General features: G+C 36.1%; 1 protein-coding gene across 1 annotated transcript in view; it reads left to right on the top strand.

Annotated features, from left to right (window-relative positions):
* GLT1D1 (glycosyltransferase 1 domain containing 1) overlaps nt 1–18,535 on the top strand; it is a 40,087-nt gene that overhangs the window by 9,797 nt on the left and 11,755 nt on the right. Inside the window, exons 5-10 of the mRNA XM_026037478.1 lie at nt 806–842; nt 1,350–1,406; nt 8,607–8,702; nt 9,811–9,860; nt 13,091–13,134; nt 14,303–14,423. Coding sequence (XP_025893263.1) covers nt 806–842; nt 1,350–1,406; nt 8,607–8,702; nt 9,811–9,860; nt 13,091–13,134; nt 14,303–14,423 — 405 coding nt within the window. The remainder of the gene's footprint in view (nt 1–805; nt 843–1,349; nt 1,407–8,606; nt 8,703–9,810; nt 9,861–13,090; nt 13,135–14,302; nt 14,424–18,535) is intronic.

The following is an 18,535-nucleotide window of genomic DNA, read 5'->3' as shown; positions in this document are numbered from 1 at the left end:
TGCAAATCCAGAAAGATAAAAGAAGATATTTCTATGCTTTAATAGAAAAAAATATTCCATAGTTGCAATTATAGAAAGTTATTGAAATAAGAACGTGCTTATTTAATCATATAAATTAAATGAGTAGCATACTAGTACACTTCAGGAATAACCTTTGAAGTGTAGTACTTCCCTCTTCTATTATTGCTGCTTAAAAATATTTAAATAATACACTGTGCAATTTAATTTGAGAATATTCTGCAATAACTGCTACTGACCAGTTTTCCTGCATAGACAAGTCTACATATATGTGACAGCAATCTTTGCAAAGCTTGGAGGTAAGTGGGGTTTGTTGCATGCCTGATGTGTCTGAAAATTCTTTTACATTCAAATGTAACCTGTGGTTTTGAAACCAATTATAGCTTTTCTGTCAAACCCAGTATTTTTAGTAACTAAGACTGTCWCGTAGCCAGAAATCTTCGGAAATATTTTCTTTTTCTGTGCAATGAGCATGTTAATGATTCTGAGAAATGATATGGATATATATATATATATGAAGTTTCTGTTAAACTGGTAATTGTGTTATTTGCAAAATTGATTCACTGATACTGTAAATATTCATAGAAAATATAGTTTGAATTGCTAACTTTGATGACTTTTGGCTTTAATAATATATTGCTTTCTAAAGGCCTGTTTTGCTTCTTAATATCCAAGAGGAAATCATGCTGATGATCATTTTGATATATTAGATTTTTCTTTTTTTTATGAATTGTACAGATTTCTTGCAGTGAACTATGAAAGTAACTTTTCTTCTTTCTCTTTGAAGCCAGATGCTAGGAAGAAAATATATGTCCAAACTCAAGGTGAGAGTTTTGAAAGAGCGACCAAGGCATTCAGTTGGTTTAAATTCTGTTACTTAGTACCTGTATGTTTGGATCTGACCTGAGATGTWTCTATTTGGAATAATTTGAATAAATCATATCCATTTTGCTAGTATCTGTTGGAATAATTAGAATAAACCAAATTCTGTACTTGTATCTGTTTTGGAATAATAAGCTCGCTTGCATAGCATTCCCTTATATTTAGATTTTTAAAAGATCTAATTCAGCATGGTGTAAATGAGCATAATTCCCTGAGTTACTGCAGATGTTCATATGCTACGGGATTGTGCAGGAGTCTTAAGTTCTTCATCATCAGCCTGAGTACTTCAGAAAAGTCCAGGCAACTTGGATGAGGAGTTTGATATGGGACCAGCCGTGTCTGGAATTCAGTTTGCTTGACAGAAACATTGTTTTCTCAGGATAAAACTTCAAGAATAGTAGTTCAGCCATCCAGTGACCAGTAAAATATTTTTTATTTTTTGAACACAGGAATTAAGACTACACCAAGTGAAACTTTTGACTGGTATAGATTTCTACAAAATGCAGGTAAAATTCACTTTTTTTCCATATTCATTATATTTATACCTAATAATGTCTTTCTAGAAAGAATTTTGGAATATGAGGATTAACTAGTTATATAATAGAATAGCTTAATGTATGAAAAATAAGAATGTCATTAGATTCAGGTAGAGTATCAAGTGCTACTCAGAATTCTGCTCCAAAATGTTAATTAGTATAACTATCCATGCAGCTTCCAGATTGCAGGTCTCTGCAGTAATGAATAGCTGTTTCCTGCACTGTGTGAATTGCCCAAAASCATAAAATGTTTGTGATATATGGTTTAATATTCACTAGAAGAAAAGTTAGAGCAAAGCACCTGTACATGACCAAGCTGTTCTTTACAGCTGTGTGATAGAAACTGCATATGTCTTTTGCAAAAGAGCTCAAGAGGTGAASAAGGGAAGTATGTATTGATGCTGTATTAGTTGGTCTTGATCTAGAGTCTTTCTCTGTTTTCACTAAGGTAAAGTCATGTTACCTTAGTGAAGTCATGTAAGGCAGATGGAATAAAGTCAACTGATCTTGGCAATAACAATTGCTATAAGTTGCCTTGCCCCTCAAGAGGAATTTGTGGGCATTTTACTGTGGGGTAAAAAATTACTTCAATATTATATTCACTGGTCTGATCTCTGATAGCACAGCTGTTTCCTCTGTTACAAATGAACCCACCCTGTTGAATTGCTTTATCACATCAGGAAATGTGTGCCATTATTAAAAACCAATGTCCAATTTTCAATAGAGCATTGTGAGGGTATTTCATTCACGGTAAATCATGGCACACAAGCTCAGCGCCACTAAGATGGATAATTTTCTGGAGTGCAATGATTTGTCATTTGCTAGCAGAGTGCTGGTGTTGATTGGATCTTGTGTCCAACCGTTTTATGATTAAACGAACAGTCAACAGACTGAGGAGAGGGAAGCTCTCCCCGAAGTGCATTTCATCTGATATATTAGAGACAGTTTTTTACCTAATGTGTACTAATGCAGAAGGGCAAAATAACTCAAAATGCACACAAAAAGCAAACCGCAGTGTGACTCCAATATCTCTGTCTGTTAAATAATAACTTGGAAGCTGGCATAAAATTATTCAGTGCCAGATTTTATGACTGTTTGATGTCATTTATCTTATCAGTCTTGCCTCTATTTGCCTCTCTGGTGGCAGACTACAATTATCACTTCTCTTAATATTGCATATGGAGGCAGGTTTTTGGCTCTACCTTCTGCTTACCACGGAATAATTATAAGTTTTCATTGAATTGCTCTTTCTGGGATTTGCAGTYTCAAAGTACTTAAAATGTTTAAAATTCCACTAAACTTGGAGCAATCAGTAGAAAACTATTAAAAAGTGAAGGCAGTATTCYTCAGAAGAATACCGTTTGAATAGCTTAGGCTTACACAATGAAGTGCACTTAGATTTGATGCACATAAAGCTGTCCAGTGTGGTTTACCTCATGGCATTTATCCTTTTTATTTCCTTAAAAAAAAAAACCCACCTAACCAACCAAACAAAACACTTCTGTCATGAATTTCTATTCCATATCTAAAGGCAATTAATAATTTTTGTGAGAAATATTTCTCCAGGTAGCTCTTTCAAGTAGCTTTAGCAGTGCTCGTGGACTTGTCAAATTCAGGATTTTCAGGTATAGCCTACAATGCAAATTGCAGAGCATTTGAGCTGCCAGTGATAAGCATGCTTGATAATCAGGCCATACATTGTCAAGTTTTTCTTTAGAATGAAATAGGCTCTTCAGAAAATTTCAAGATTCTTTCACAGAATAGACTTCATATGAATATTCTTTTTATAGAATTTCTCAGCTATAGAAAAACCTTAACATTTGACTTAYGTTAAATATTCCTCTGCTACATAAATGGTCTCTGTAGATCTGTAGAATGGCCTCAGAAAGAATTTCATGTTCAGATCAGTCTGAAATGAGAAGGGCAGAATGTGGCAAATATGTTTTATTTTCAGAGACTCATACACCCTTCTGTCCTTGTGCCCCCACATGTCAGCAGTGCTAAAGTGAAAGCTAAGGAAATTCAACCTCTTTTAGATTTCATTTGATACTTTGGGTAGCTAATAGATATGGTTATTCTCTAATGTAAACTGAAGCAGGGCTGTGAAGAGAGTTTTATTTTTGTTATTATGGGTGCAATACAATTGCAGCACAAAAATCAGGGAATTATTATTTTCTTCATAGACTCAGCAGCAGACTTAAGAATTGCAGCCATCATGCAAGAGTTTAGAGATACTGTTCTTAGCAACTAGTTGCAGTATTCTCAGTGGCTGACTGTTAATACATTTATTGACTGAATCCACAAAAACAAAGCCTTTAAAGTTAATGTGGTTTGGAGTGGTAGTCAGCTTCTCTGTGTTTGCAATAGTAGCTAAACTAAGCTCAAGTTTCAACATAGACCTCAGCAAGATGAAATTTTCAGTTTGTTTAGTAACTCAGACTATTGAGGAAAGCAGTGCAACCTGTCAGTCTGGAGGTCACACCAGCTGATCAAAATAGTTTTCACTGACTTTTTAGTGTAGGAACCTATTTACAGCATTGTCAGTTCTGTCAGCAGTTTAAGATGCCTGTCTGTGGACTTCAGAGAGACAACAAAAAGTTCAGGCTTTTGTGGAATATTGAGAGACAGAAAAAGACAAGACAGTCTAAATGAATGTGGAATCTGAGCCTGACCTTCTCTAACAACTTTTCTTAAGGAAGGAATTTAAGTATGTAAGAACATGAAGATGGACTTGATATCCTCATACCTTGATGAAAGCTTTCTTTTGATTTCAGTGGTTTGTGGCTGAAGCGCAGACGATGTAAACTCTAAAACACTTTGTGTTTATTATGGGATTAAAAGGAGTGGTTAACTAATAGTCTAGGCTAATGAACTGCAAAACTACCCAACAGGCAGGACTAGAGCTGGATTTCCTGGAAGGTGGTATGGAATTGTAGGATAAGATGCTGTGCGTGCTATCAAATAAGCCATGGGATACACTTCTGGTGTTTGATTTTTCTGTTGTCAAGTAATTTCTGATTTGTAGCAGAGCTTATTTCAGAGCTTGAAGAGTTTACATGACCTGTCGTGGCACAAACAGGATATTACAGAAGCATTATATTCCTAAAGTTATTCAGGAAAAAAAGGACGTGGGTAAGGAAAATTAAATGTTTGTGTAGATATACAGCTGTCTATAGAAGTAATGATATGGACAGTAACAGTGTTCCTCCACAGATCTGAAAGCAGAGACTTTCTATTGTCAGACTGCTGGRAATAATGAGATGCAGCAAAGGAAAGGAATGCTGGAGAATCTTACAGCCTAATTTTTCTGCATTAGTGACCTGCCCCTGGAAGTTACTGGTTTCTTTCAACTTTTGTTTTCTTCACAAACGTGTCAGCAAACTTACAAACTATAAATGAATGTATTTGTTTTAAAAACTTCTGTTTTGTGAGGTCRTGGAATCAGCTCCCAAGGAATCAGCTCCCAAACAATAGCAATAATGAAAAATCATTTAGTTTTTTTTTTCTCCTTCTATAGAGATTTTGAAAGTATTCTACAAAAACACAGCCAAGAATTTAAATAAGAAAAATATTTTTGTTTATTTGAACAAGCAGTGAGAAAATAGGTCATGTAAGATATTCTCCAAAGGCTACTTTACCTCCCAGCAAGTTAGTGCTTGATATTTCTCATTCACTTAAAGGCTTGCAGCTTTTCAACAAGATTAAAGATTTACAGTAAACTTTTTTGAACTGTAGATCCACAATTACTAAGCTTTTTTCCTGATTGCAGCTAAAGGGATGGAGTTAAATAACCGTGCTCTTTCAAAATATTTAGATGATATTTTTATTTATTCTTTACTTTCTGATGAAAATAATGTCTTAATACTTCAGAAATGATTCTGGTTTCCATGTTATACTATTTCTATAGTTTTTTTTTTCTGTTTTCATACTATGCTATGCTGCAGTGCAAGTTTTTATTTTTTATTTTTTATTTTTTTTAATTTTTTTAATTTTTCAATACCCATGTGTAAACTATCATAGTGTATTTAAGGCAAGTTTGGCAGCCTAAGACCGCTTGAGCTGGAGACATTCTCCTGCTGTGGGAGTCCCACATCAGTCTTGCTCTGCCCCTGGCTCTGCTTCCTTTCAGCTCTCCTGCTCTTCGTTTGTCACCAGCCCTGCAGTCCCGGGTGCCGTATCAGCACAGTGCCATGTCCTGCTGATGAGAGCAATGAGTTTCCATAATCCTATCAATCACTGCTCTTCCTTTGCCCTCTCACATCTTGCTAAATGGCTGAGCTGCTAAGCAAGCTGAAGCCTGCCTATGGTTAATGTGCAGCTGCTTTTTACAGATAAGGCCAAAATAACAGAGCAGGCTGGGTCAGAGACAAATCCTGACAAGGCACATTGAAAGGAGCGACTCCTGCTGACACTAAACAAATATTTTTGACAGTGGCAGAGGTGTTGGTTAGGGTGGCGAGACCTACATAGGGTGTGTGGCAGCTCTGGAGAATGGCTGGACACCTCATACCGTCTTTTTCTAATTGTCAGTGACGATGGACAAATCTTTCCATTTTTTATTTTTTATTTTCCTTGCAAAATAAACATCAGATGCATGAGCCAGAATATACTTCAGATCTTTGCTTTTGTAGCACCAACAGRGGAAAACAGACATGAGCGTTTTCTCTTGCCTAGGGTTTGTGTGTTGTTTGGACAAGATAGTGACCCAGTAAAGGTATCAAAAGTGCRAGTTAGTCGATTGAGCCATATTTATAGATTTCTGTCTTAGAATTTGATGTATAAATTAACCATTTTCAGTGCTTAATGAACAGATAGCTAAGGAAATGCACAACTGCTTTGGTCTGATCATGAGCAGTCACAGACGGACTGCATCCCAGGAGCAGAGCGTGGTGGGGATGCTCTGCTAATGCTGTTTCTCAGAAACATCTTTATACATTTGTAAGTGAATTGGTTTGGGGAAYGTCTGGGTATCAAAATGTATTAGGTCATGACTAAGATCAACTACATGCAATAAAATAAAGCTACAATTGATTCTCGCCTTACTAGATTGAATGGCAGAGGCAAAGCAAATCCTTCCTTGGGATAGCCCTTCTCTGACAATTTTTAGCTATGCTATACAGCATAGTCTGGTGTGTCTAATATCATGTATTGCAGAGAAAAGTGCAAAAAAAAAGTAATAATTGACAAGCTGGTTTTCTAAAATTGCACGGGGCAGGTGATCTGCCTAGRAAAGTTGAGGCTAATGGCAATCTTTTCTGAAAAAAATATCAAATCGGGGGCCTCCTTCCATAAATAATTACTGATTTCACATGATTCTACTAGTGAAAAAAAATAGACAGTTATTAATGGAAAGGTACCTTTAAATGCTGCAGGAATTGGAGAAAAAAATGCCAACTGCAAAGTAAAATTACTGTCTGTAAGGCCCCTTTGCAAGTTCTCYTTTGGATTAAGGCTTCTCTGCAGGTTACAGAGTGGCCTTTAGATCTAGAGCTGGTCTATTCAGACCTTTCATTGTCAAAGTACTCTAAAATTCCATATCTAATAAAATGAAAAGCTCAAAAGCAGTAAGATGGAAACAAAAAAAAAGATGTTCAGAGATAAAATGAGGCAGTTATTTCAGCTGATGTTCGTGAGGGTTGTTTCAAGAGCATTTTAATTTTGTGGTCTCCAGGTGAGAATGGGGAGCTGTAGTTACCTCTGTCTAACTGAGCTTTCAGCCCTTAAGTTGTTAGTTCCAGAATAGCAGAATTGAACATCAAGTGGTGTGAGTTCTTAAATTAAAATGAGTTATGGATAGTTAAAAAAGCAATMTGAATTTGATGACACTTTTTTTATATTTTGTTTTGAGTGAGTTTAGGTCATGAATTGGAATCACTGCTGCATTGCGTAAAAACAAAGAGTATTAATGGGCCATTGCACCAGAAGAAAGCGCTTTTTCAATCCAAATGTTTGTGTATTACAGATTACAAATTATTTCTTGGTCCAATAAACAGTAGCATATTACTTACCTTGTCTGCTGCAGCCACTCTTGACAGTTCAAACTATTTAAATKAAATCAAACTGACTCAATAATGAACTCTGTGACAGGGAATATTTAGAAATCCCTGAACTGGCTTTAATTTTAAAAGCAATAGCACTTGAATGTTATGAATCGCCATTCTTCTGATTCCTCCTCCATCTCTGCAGTAGAGATTTGATGCAGAGATCCTATTAATCTATTGACATGAGGAAAGATATGAGGATGTTCCTGGCCTGTTTCTTCCAGGGACTGGAATCTGTCAGCTAAAGCAGCACTGCTGTGTGCAATATGGTGAAGTAAAGCAAGTTGGTAGCAAGTGTTTGTGATCTTAGATTATAAATTCCATGAACTCAGTGATGCTACATAGGGCAGCTTAGTTGTTCTCAAGAAGAAGGTGACAGTGCCACGCAGATTCCTTTATTACTCTTAAATCCTAGAGGTAGAAACTGAGATGCAGCAGCATCATCCCGGTGTGGGGACCTCGCATTCCTGGGCTCCATCCAGTGGCTGCCAAAGAGGAATGGCCTGACAGGGCCTAACACTAGGCCTGACTTGCCTAGTGTTACATGAGATGTGTCGTGTATCCTTACCATGAGCTCAATAAAAAAGCCAAGTGAAGGAGGGCGAGCAGATTTGCTGTGTGTAGTAAATCAGACGTGAACATCTCAACAATTTGTCTGTTTATTAAATTATGGTGGTGGTATGTGTGCTCATTCAGCAATTTGTGTATTATTTTATCCTAAACACACTTTGTCGAAGTTCCTCACATAGTGACCCTTCTCCCGAGTTATGTTCTGAATTAATTGCTGGGTGGGTTTTTTTTTTTTTTTTTTCATTTTTTTTTCTAATTAGAATGAGTTTTGTTTCAAATCACAAATTTATCAGACCTTACATCTGCTTCTGTGATGGCACTGGCTTTATTAGCAAAGTCAGGAAAAAAAGTAAAACCACCAGTGCTGAAGTTCCAAATTTAATTGACTCTACTGAAGTTACTTCCCATTGAAATCAAAGGAACAACACAGAATTTTTCAGAATCTACCCTTTATCTCCTGTCTTTAAGTCCTCTTTTATGTGCTTATTTGGGAGATAATTAACTTGAAGATGTTTAACTTTGCTATCTGCATTCAGATTTTTGCAATACTTTRTTTCAGGCATTCCTACCGATGTGGACAATTTACACATTTTTCTTCTGATATGTGGACTTCGAAGAATCAAAGACCCTCTGTATTTAGTAGATGTATTTTCAGGTAGGTGCCTGMTCTTTGAGTATGTTTTTCCTGGATGCATTTCATCCAGGTACATTTCTTTCACTGATTATAATTTTGGCATAAGCTGTTTTGTTCATTTCAAAGAACTTCATATTATATTTATATTTTACAGAATAAATATGATCTGTTCCACATGTTATTTTTGTACTGTATCATTTTCTGCCTGCTGGGAATAACAGAACATTAAAGTCAAAGAAGTATTTGATGCTTCTACCTGTTGGCAAAACTATTTTGCTGCTGTACACAATATTAATGGAAGACAAAAGAACAGTTCACCTATTTTAAAATAAGATGTTAATTTTACTTCTCTTTGGTTGGTGCACTCATTTGCATGTGTGCTAAGGTATAGCATTAAAGTTAAAAGCAAATCTTACCACCCATCCTCATGGCTCAGTACTGTAAGCCAGGCTGAGCTTTTGTCATAGTCAACTGGGACAGTTTTGCCAGGATTTAAACTTGTACCTGTAAGAGCTTCAGATATGAAAAAATGGGAAATTTAGCTTCAACTATTCCATTTAATTTTTTTATGTACATATTCACCACCTTTGAGTAGTTAATAATAAATGTAGTTTTTTGAAAACAAGTAAATGGTTTTGTGCTGGAGGTCTATTCTGATATTTGGGGAATGGTAGCTTTCCTGGGCATGCATGATAAACATAGGTATTAGTTGTAATAGTTGCAGTTTTTTTCTGCATGTTTCTTCGCACAGGAGGAAAAATCTCCTTTACACAGGAGGAAAAATCTGARTCATTTTGGCATAGTGGCCAGAATCCCTGCATTCTGTAAAGCCTTATTCTCTTGAGATGATTGAAAATTAATATCTGAGCTTAGTTAAATAACCCTTGAATCATAAGAGACTGCATGAGGCAGAAATGCTAAAGACTAACTTTTAGATGTGCTAATCATTTGCATTATTAGTATTCAGTACTTTAAGTCATATATACAATATTTGCCTAATGCTATCTGCTTTATTCATGCTACTATTTACTTTTCAGAGGAAGAAGACTATTTTGTGAGCTTTTTAAATGCTAATATTTAAAGTGATTAATAGTGATAAGTAAAAAAATGTTCTCCTATTGTGTTTTAGACTGGCACAGAAAGGAGCCCAGTGTCCATTTGGGCATAATTGGACCTGCAGTAAGTTGATACTGTAATTATTAATTTACAAGCTTGTTTACTACAAAATACTTCTGGTTACTCATGTGCGAGGTATTTCCATAATTCTTGACAAATGGAACCTGARTCAGAGAACTTTTAGCTTTTATAAAGAAAACAAGATAAACGTGTTGCAGAAATCTGCTGCTGCTGACCCTCTGCATAGTGCAGAAAAAAAAAAATCTTGAAAAGACAGATTGTAACCTTGCTTTAAATAGTGGAAAAAAGAAAGGCTACCTGGATGTATCATTTTGAAAAAAGGATCAGATCCCTGAAGATGCTAAAAAAGGACTAAAAACTTCATTTTCTTTTCAGAGAAATCTCTTTGGGTCTSTCTTCTCAGTCTCATCTTTGATTCAGCTTCATGTGACCCTGCAAGCTTGCAAGTGACCTAGTAGATAAGGATATGCACAAAATAGATGAGGAAATACACAAAATCTGAATGCACAAATAAGATTTAGTTTTCTGTTTTCTCGTTCAGTTTGTTCCTCGCAAATTTCAGGGCATGAGATTTTATTTTTTCAAAAAGCCATTTTTACTTTTTTACCTTTATCTGCATTATTTCCACACTAATGCACAGAATGATTTGAAAGTGAACTGGTGTGGAAGGTAAATCTCCAGCAGGTGTATTGAAGTTGTGCTTTAGGATAAGGGGATGAACTTGCTGTCTCCAGTGTGGATTTTACATATTTTGCTTCTCTTTTATATCAATTTTAATTTTTCATGAGCTAATGTAATTACAGGAAGTTACGAGAAATAACCCTATGGCAATACATAGATCAAGGACTGGACCTCCTTTAGACATTTAAAACCTTAGTTCTCTTGTAGTATTAAATTATAGTTAAAGGAGGGCCAATTAGAGAATTATTTTACAGGCTAAAATAAATTGCATGTGCTTAGCTCTATGGTATTTAAGTCTGCTTTTCTTTCTTTCTTTCTTCTCAAACCACAAAATGCTAAGAGACTCAGTGGCACTACCCAAGAAGCAAGTCATATTTATAACGAATATTCAAAAAGAATATGTTAAGAATAACATTAATAATRTTAATCAAGAATAAATCAATAAAGCCCTCATGTTTTTTTCTGCTTTGCTTGTATAGATTATTGACCTTTTCCTGCATTTGCTAGGCACGAGTGTTTTAGGATTAGGTGATCTCCTGCTCCAATTTTCCTTTTGTCCATTTCTCTTTTAAATAATGAAGTAATTTGAAGCAATAGCTAACTTTTAGCATGGCTACAGTCCAAAAAGAGATTCTTATAAAACTTTTTAGAAGTTAAGACCCAAGCACTTGTGTTGAGCTGTTGGGTAGCCTCTTGAAGCCCACTTTGTATGCTCTGTGTAATTCTTAACCATTCTTGTGGACAGTACAGAATATTGCTGTGTTTATAAGGATACTATTTTTCATTGACAGCTATTTTTCAGCTATCCAACTTCTTTCCATGCCTGTTGAGATAGGTTTAGTTGAATATCTGCCTCCAGAGATGGAAGGACATTKCAGGTCATGTAGCCCATCTCCTTATAATGTATGACTGCTACCTACTGTATGTTTTTTGGGCTACTTTTAAAATGAAACAGCTAATAGTGCTCTGAGCACTTTCTGGAGAAGTATTCCACGTGGAAACCTACTTCAGTGATGGGAATTTATTCCTATATACATTTCTTTTTTTTAGTTTAACTATTTGTCTGTTTTATCTTTGGGACATTAGGTCCTAAATGTAGCAACCAGGAATCGTTGTGGCTTCTTCAACAGAATATAGCTGAAAGGACTGTTGGGAAATGGCAATTTATTGGCTTCCACAGGAGTAGATAGGGTAGAAATTAATATCTTGTAAATTTTATGAGTTACAGGCCGTACTTTTTTTCATCCTTCTAAAGACAGAAAAGCAAAAGCCCGTATCTCACTGCTCATTAAATTGCATGTACTATTCAGTCAATGGAAACAGAGTAGAGTTCGTCGGGACCTTTTGTGAGTATTTTGGGGTTATTTTATCCCCTTATATTTGGAGTATTTTTCTCCCCAAAATAATATTTTGGGAAGAAAGCTGAAAAGGTTTTATAAAGAAATAGCAATCATAAAGTTCAATACAAAATACTTGAGGAACATTTGAATCAGCATATTGAATTATAGATTTCATATAGAAATAGGATTATAGATTACTATCATATTCTGTTGCCAGGATTAGGCAGTGTTTTGGGAAAGGGCACCTGTTTATTCTCACACTACTACTGAAAACACTTTCTAAAACAATTAGGTGAACCTTTTGCTGTTGACATACATTAGGTAGTTTTCCAGAGCACAAGAGTTATTTGCTTGAATATTTCCATTTATGAAGCCCAAAGTTTCATGCCAAATTATCCTTTTGTTCAAAGTACACAGTCATAGCTATAAAATCCCTTCTGATTTTTTTTCCAAAAGTTTTCTAAATTGTTTAATTACTGTTTTGTATTTTTTAACAAAGGAATAGCACATTAGCATATATTAACAAAACAAGCCAGGATGCCCTCAGTGCTTTCAATTGCTGTGTGCTGTCACAAATTAATCTAATATATTCACTCTGCCTTAATAAAAACAAGTCCAGTGCTGTTCATCACATCCAGTTAAGAATTTCCAGTTTTTGTTTATTTCTTTTAAACATGTTAAGTGTGAATAACAGACTTAGTTTAACTTTGTGAACAAACTTGCTGGAGTTGATTGCTGGAATTACTACCCTAAGTAACTGTTTAATCCTAGTTTATTAAAGCTTGTTTGTATTAATTCTCAAGCAAGTTGCCATAACATGCATAAAAATCTATTTGACCTTCTCAATTTACATGCAGATTGCTTCCTGTGTTAGCTAAAGCTTGAACAGTCCCTTTCCTTCCTCATGCTGGTTACTCCATATATAAAAGGACAATTASTCGGCCCGTCAGCACATTGTTCCTCACTTACACAGGGAGTTGTCAGATCAGTCATTTGAATTTGAACCCTAGCAAGATATCTCTTCTAAGTATTGGTCGCTCACAAGAGCACTCATCTCAGAAATCAAAAGGTTCTCTATGAAATTACCAATCTCYGATATGATTTTAAAGCGTGTTTTASTCGTACATTTAAATATTTTAGCAAAAATGCACTAAAATTGGTATGCATTTGTGGGTTTTTTTTGCCGGTATTTCAAATGGGTGCTATAGTGCTAATGTAGCACCATATGTCTTTGTATGTATTTCTTTCTAGGTTGATCCACTTTTTACATGTGAAGTCAAAGAAAAAGTTAAAAGGTAAGAAGTTAATTCTGTCCCTAAGCAGGTATTTGTGTTTACAGGAAACGTAGCTGCGCTGCTTTATGAATAACTAACAAATCTCTTCTGATAATTTTGCACTTGATGTTTTCAGACCGGATATTCTGTAAATTTAAAATTGTGTAATGCATTTAAAAGTAGAGCTCTTCATATTTTGTGTTCAAGCACCTCTCATTTAGAATTAGRTATGATTTATACTAATTAKTCTTTTGGGCTTTTTCATTCTTTGRCTTCAGCAAGATTTTGCATGCTGTGGTGGCTGAGTAGGGGGATAAGATATCCCTGAGCAGCTTTTTTACTACCTATTGTTTATGTACTTCCTAATTGAAAGATATAAATTTTAGAAAACAGAGATTTTTTTGCTCATTTTCCCATGAGGTACATARAGTTGCTTGACTGGAAGAGAGCCTCTCTGTTAATATGAGTGATATGCCTCAGAGTTAAAATCTGCACAAACTATGGGTTTTGCAATTCCTGTTTCTGGAGTGAGACTGTTTTTCTTGGTTTCTTCCAGGTTATTCATGAAAAAAGTCAGCTATAATTATGCCATGTTACTGCAGTTGATATAATTAATGTGCACAGAAGCTTGGTATTACATACTGTAGAGTCAGAAGAGCAGCATTTAGCAAGGTCTCATTGACAGGGAGCTGGTTTTAGGATCAGATGCACTTGTGCTCACCGTTGGAAAGCGGTCTTATGGAGAGCACAGGGATGCAGGAGTGGGCTCCTCAGCTGGAGCAGATTCTGGTTTCTCAAAACTGCTCACCAGTTTAAAAGAGCTCAGCCACGTCGTCAAGGACTGAAGACCTTATTACCCTGTCTTTCCATCCTTTGCCCTTGATTTGATTGATCTTGATTAATCTGAGGAAGATGACAGTAGTAGGAAGGTAACCACTCAGAAAGAGATGGCAAGAGTGCTTATACTAGAAGAGGAAGTTGGAGAGACCCTGGTCCATCCTAAAACAACATAGTTTTCCAATATATAGAAAGCTAAAAAAAAAAAAATAAAATGCTAAAGTGACCTGCCCATGGCCAAATGATTGCTAACATCTGAACAGTTCTGGCCATCTTCCATCATTGCCCTAAGTTTTAGGGAGCAAAATTCTTCAATTAGTAAGTGTCCTAACTGTGTGYGCTTTGTTTCTAGGGCACCCGGAGTACATTTGTTACAGGAGATGTCACAAGATGATCTTCATGCTGCTATGAAAAGATGCTTTGCGGTGGTGAACAGCTCCATTTCTGAGGGAATGTCTGCTGCAATTCTGGAGGTAATTGCATCCTTGCAGAGAGGGTGTTCAATGAGGTTACAGTGAATCTGAAATAGCCTTTTATCAGTGGAAACACGTGTCAACATTTTATGTCCACATTTCAAACATGGTGAAGACTAAATTAAAATATTTCTTTTTGCAAGCATTAGTAATTCAATTTTTTCCCTCCTTAAAGTGACAAATTTTTATGGTTCAGCTAGTTATTTATTTTTAAATGGCACAATGTAATTTTTTTTCAATCTTGTTAAATTAACATTACAGACGTGAGAAATGAAAATTATTCTGATTTATTGGGACTACTATTATTCTTGATTCAACATCTACTTCCTTGTAATGTTGCTAAAATAGAATTCCATTTATTTTTACATCTTTTCACTGAGCAATCTAGGAGCTGTATTTGGTTATTCTGAAATGATTAATGAAGGAATGACATGCTTAGTTAATTTTTTTTTGCTATCGGTGCTGAAAATTAATAACCAGGTTTATTTCATACCTGTCAAAGCAGGGCCCTGCTTAGTAGCGAATGCTCCCTAAGAAAGAAGTAAATGTACTTAAAGTGGAAATTTTTGGGGCAGGGAAACTTGTACTATTCTTTTTAGTGACTATTAAAGGTTGGTTTATCACTGATGATCACAAAGACTGTTATGTGGTCTGTATTAATAATGACTTTCCCATTGCTGTTTCTAATGGGTAATCATGTGTTGCATTTCCAGCACACTTTTCAGCAAAGTTCTTCGTAAACAAGTTCACTCACTAAGTGAGCAGCGTAAGAACTCTGAAAATGAGGTGGTGCTGAGATGGTGCCTTTCCTTTTGGAAATGCCAGTTGTTCCGAGGTGGATGCAGATGCTGTTTCACAGCAACAACAGTATAGAGACAACAATTACRGCAGATTGTGACATATCCAAAGTTGTTAGTGTGACAGGCTGGACAAATTTAAAATGTGCAGCAGCTGAGGTGAACTGGATGTGCCAGCACAGCACATAGTCACAACTAAGTCAGTAACTGAGAGAGTGATAAGTACCTGTCACCTTCTCAGTGAGGAGACCTTCCCTCCAGGATTACTCACACAGTGACAATTGACCAAGAATCAATCTGATGAACCTCCTGTGAGTATTAAGGAGTTACAAAAATAGAAGAAAAAGTCCAAACGGGAAGAAAAACTTCAAATGGAAAGGCTGCTCAGAGACAAGGTTTCTACTGCAGAAGGGTAAGGGTGCTCGGCATGATTTAAGTCAGCAGATGAGAAATGAGATGAGCTTTCCAGCTGCCACAACTCACAGCCTGGCACTATCCATTTCCTTTTAAACTGGAACTCCACAATGCGAGCAGCTAGTTGAGACACTTAACTGTATTTTCTCAAGTAAGACTTATCTCCTAGCTCTGCCTCTTAAGCTGCTGTGTAGATGATAGTTCATGTGTGCTCAGCGTTGTAAGAGTTTTGCTCTCAAACAGACCCACATTCAGTTCAGATCCGTGAGTGGGATGGTAGGTGCTGGTAGCTGCTCACATTTATGGTAAGTTTTATGTCGCTGCACTTATCTCTATGTAATTATGTAAGTGTTATCGTAGAGAGCTATAAGCAAGGCTGCATATTCTTGTTTAGAAATTATGATCTCCTGCAGGAAGATTCTGTTCACAGGAAGAAAAACATCTATAAGTGTAACCCATTTCTTTTCACCAGCCTCAGTCTTATATTAGCCTAGTTGAGTAGAGGAGAGACAGCCTAATCTCTGAAATGATAACTCATGACTTTGAGTTTATCATGGAAGTCATGCAACAATGATATAAAGAGCTGGCATGCTTTCTGGAGCCTGAGCATGCGGGTTCAGGTGCATATCTGTTTCAAGCAAATGAGCTACCAGTTACAGGCACACGCTGCAATATTGCAYTAGAGGAAGGAAGGTCTAACAGACACAGCGCAGATGTCATGAGACAACAGTTCTGTTCCCAGTTTGAGCAGGATTTTCCTGTGTGATCTTGGACAGATTAGCTCATTAAGTCTGTGYCCACTATTTTCCGCCTGAAAAATACAGATAATTTTTCACACGGCAACTGTAAGCATAAAATCTTTTGTTGATTCTGCTCTAGTTCTGAACTACTCAAATATTACAGTAAAGAACGTATGGGTGTCTGCTAGACATCTATTTGGAGGATTAGGAGGAGGCTCAGGCTAGGTTTGAATTTCAGAGCTGCTCCTACCAACTCCACAAGCAGAGCTGGGTTGTTATCTCTCTCTGCGTGAAGCTTGGCCTTTTAGTTACTCGGACCCTTCTGCCAAACTCACAAGGAATTTTGGTATTGCATGACTATCTACTAAACAGTGGTACAGTGGGATTTCATGACAAGCTTATAAAATACCCTACTGTAAAAAAACTATTTCTCAGGGGAAGTGTCAGTCTAATTAAGTCAAGTCCCTACCTGAGGCTAACAGTAGGAAGGGCCATCTGCTAAGATCTTGTTAAATTAACAAGGCAGAAAACTATGTGTAAAATTCTTTTGGTCCTTGGCTGGAAATATCATCTCRCTGGAATTTGAAAATGAAGTTCTCATCAGCTTGGAGATTCAATATTTAACAAGGTCATGAATCTATAAACGCTGAGCGCATACTTAGCTTGCTTTTAGTCTGAGATAAATATAAAATCATATCCATTTCAAACTTGCCTTAAGGTTTGAAAGAACTAGGAATCATAATTAATTATTTTGTTATCTGGTACTGATATCTGAGAGATCTATTTTCTCTTTGGATTTTAAAGAAGAGAAAGCAAGTGCTATAGCAAGCAAGCAGGAGTGCTGCACATTGCTGGGCAGATGATGGTGAAATGGGCACTATTGCTAGAAAATTTTCTATATTTTCCCGATAGTTAGAAAGCAAAACGTTTTGACCTTAACACCATTTCTTCGGAGTATTTGCTCGGCTGTAAAGAATATTTCACCTGCTATAAAGAGCATTAGGTTGCTATAGTGTCACAAGAAAAAGCCAGTCTTTAAAAAAAAATCATCATAGAAAAGAAGACAGACAATCTCTATTCTGCTGTGATACAAAATGCAGTCTTAGACGACATATCAAGTACAAACCTTATAGTTTGGAATAGAAGCTCAGAAAACTATAAAATAAAAATTAGGAGGAGTAATTGAGTAAAGCTGAGAYGAATCAAAAAAAATATACAAATAGGATAGGAGGAATAAAAAGAGGGACAATAGAAAAGACATAATAGTAAACAAAAACTGTATTTACTGTATAAGCTCCATACTAAGCTAGAAGTTTTTATTGCAAAACATACTTCCAAAGCTAAAATTTACAGCCTGCAGCCTTCTGATATAGCTTTAAAACACATTTGCAGTCACGATAATGTAGCAAAACAGATGGTTAACTGAATAAAATGTGATTTTTTTACCGTATTACTTGTGGAACCTAGGTCAGTAAATTATACATATTTTCAACAATGCGAAAGATTCATTTTACTGCTTAAAAAATAGACTAAGTATCTAAATTAAATTCTAAGCCACTTCATGCAGTGATTATTTACAGCACAATCCATTTGTTTAAGGCTAGCTGGTATAAAGCCAGCTCCTCATCTTATGAATTTGGCCATCTGCTGTGTCTTTCTGTGGCTATAATTCACTGGTACCTATGTGTTTTGGGACCTTAAAAGTTTTTTGATGTAGCCGTTATTGCCCTCCAACTCCATGAGACAGAACAAATKGCTTTTTCCTGCAAGTTCAGGAATTATGGAAAATGAAATATGAATTAAGTGGCCAACTTTAATGAGATGTCAACTTGGAAGCGTTTAGAAGCAGAACTAAATGAAGACATCTCATAACAATTAATGAAAAAAGAAAAAAAACCACTTTTTTTAAAATAAAAAAACATGCTGCAGCAGTCCAGCTTTGTTGTGGTGTAGCAATACTGTGCCAGCATATAAGATACAGCCTAAGATACCACTGGATGTGTTGTTAGCCTGACTCTCAATTGTATGTGTATGTGACAGTCACAGTTTGTGTACAGCCAAACGGCACTGTGTCCAAAGTGGGTGGTACGGATGGCCAATCCAGGGTCAAACATTGCTGTGTTTTACGGATTTCCTTCCTTTCTTTTTTTCTTTTTTTTTT

The sequence above is a fragment of the Nothoprocta perdicaria genome, unplaced genomic scaffold (assembly GCF_003342845.1).
Source record: "Nothoprocta perdicaria isolate Ctin4 unplaced genomic scaffold, notPer1 scaffold_2, whole genome shotgun sequence".
NCBI lineage: Eukaryota > Metazoa > Chordata > Aves > Tinamiformes > Tinamidae > Nothoprocta > Nothoprocta perdicaria.
The sequence above is the reverse complement of the archived record's forward strand: the minus strand, read 5'-3'. Positions and strand labels throughout refer to the sequence as shown.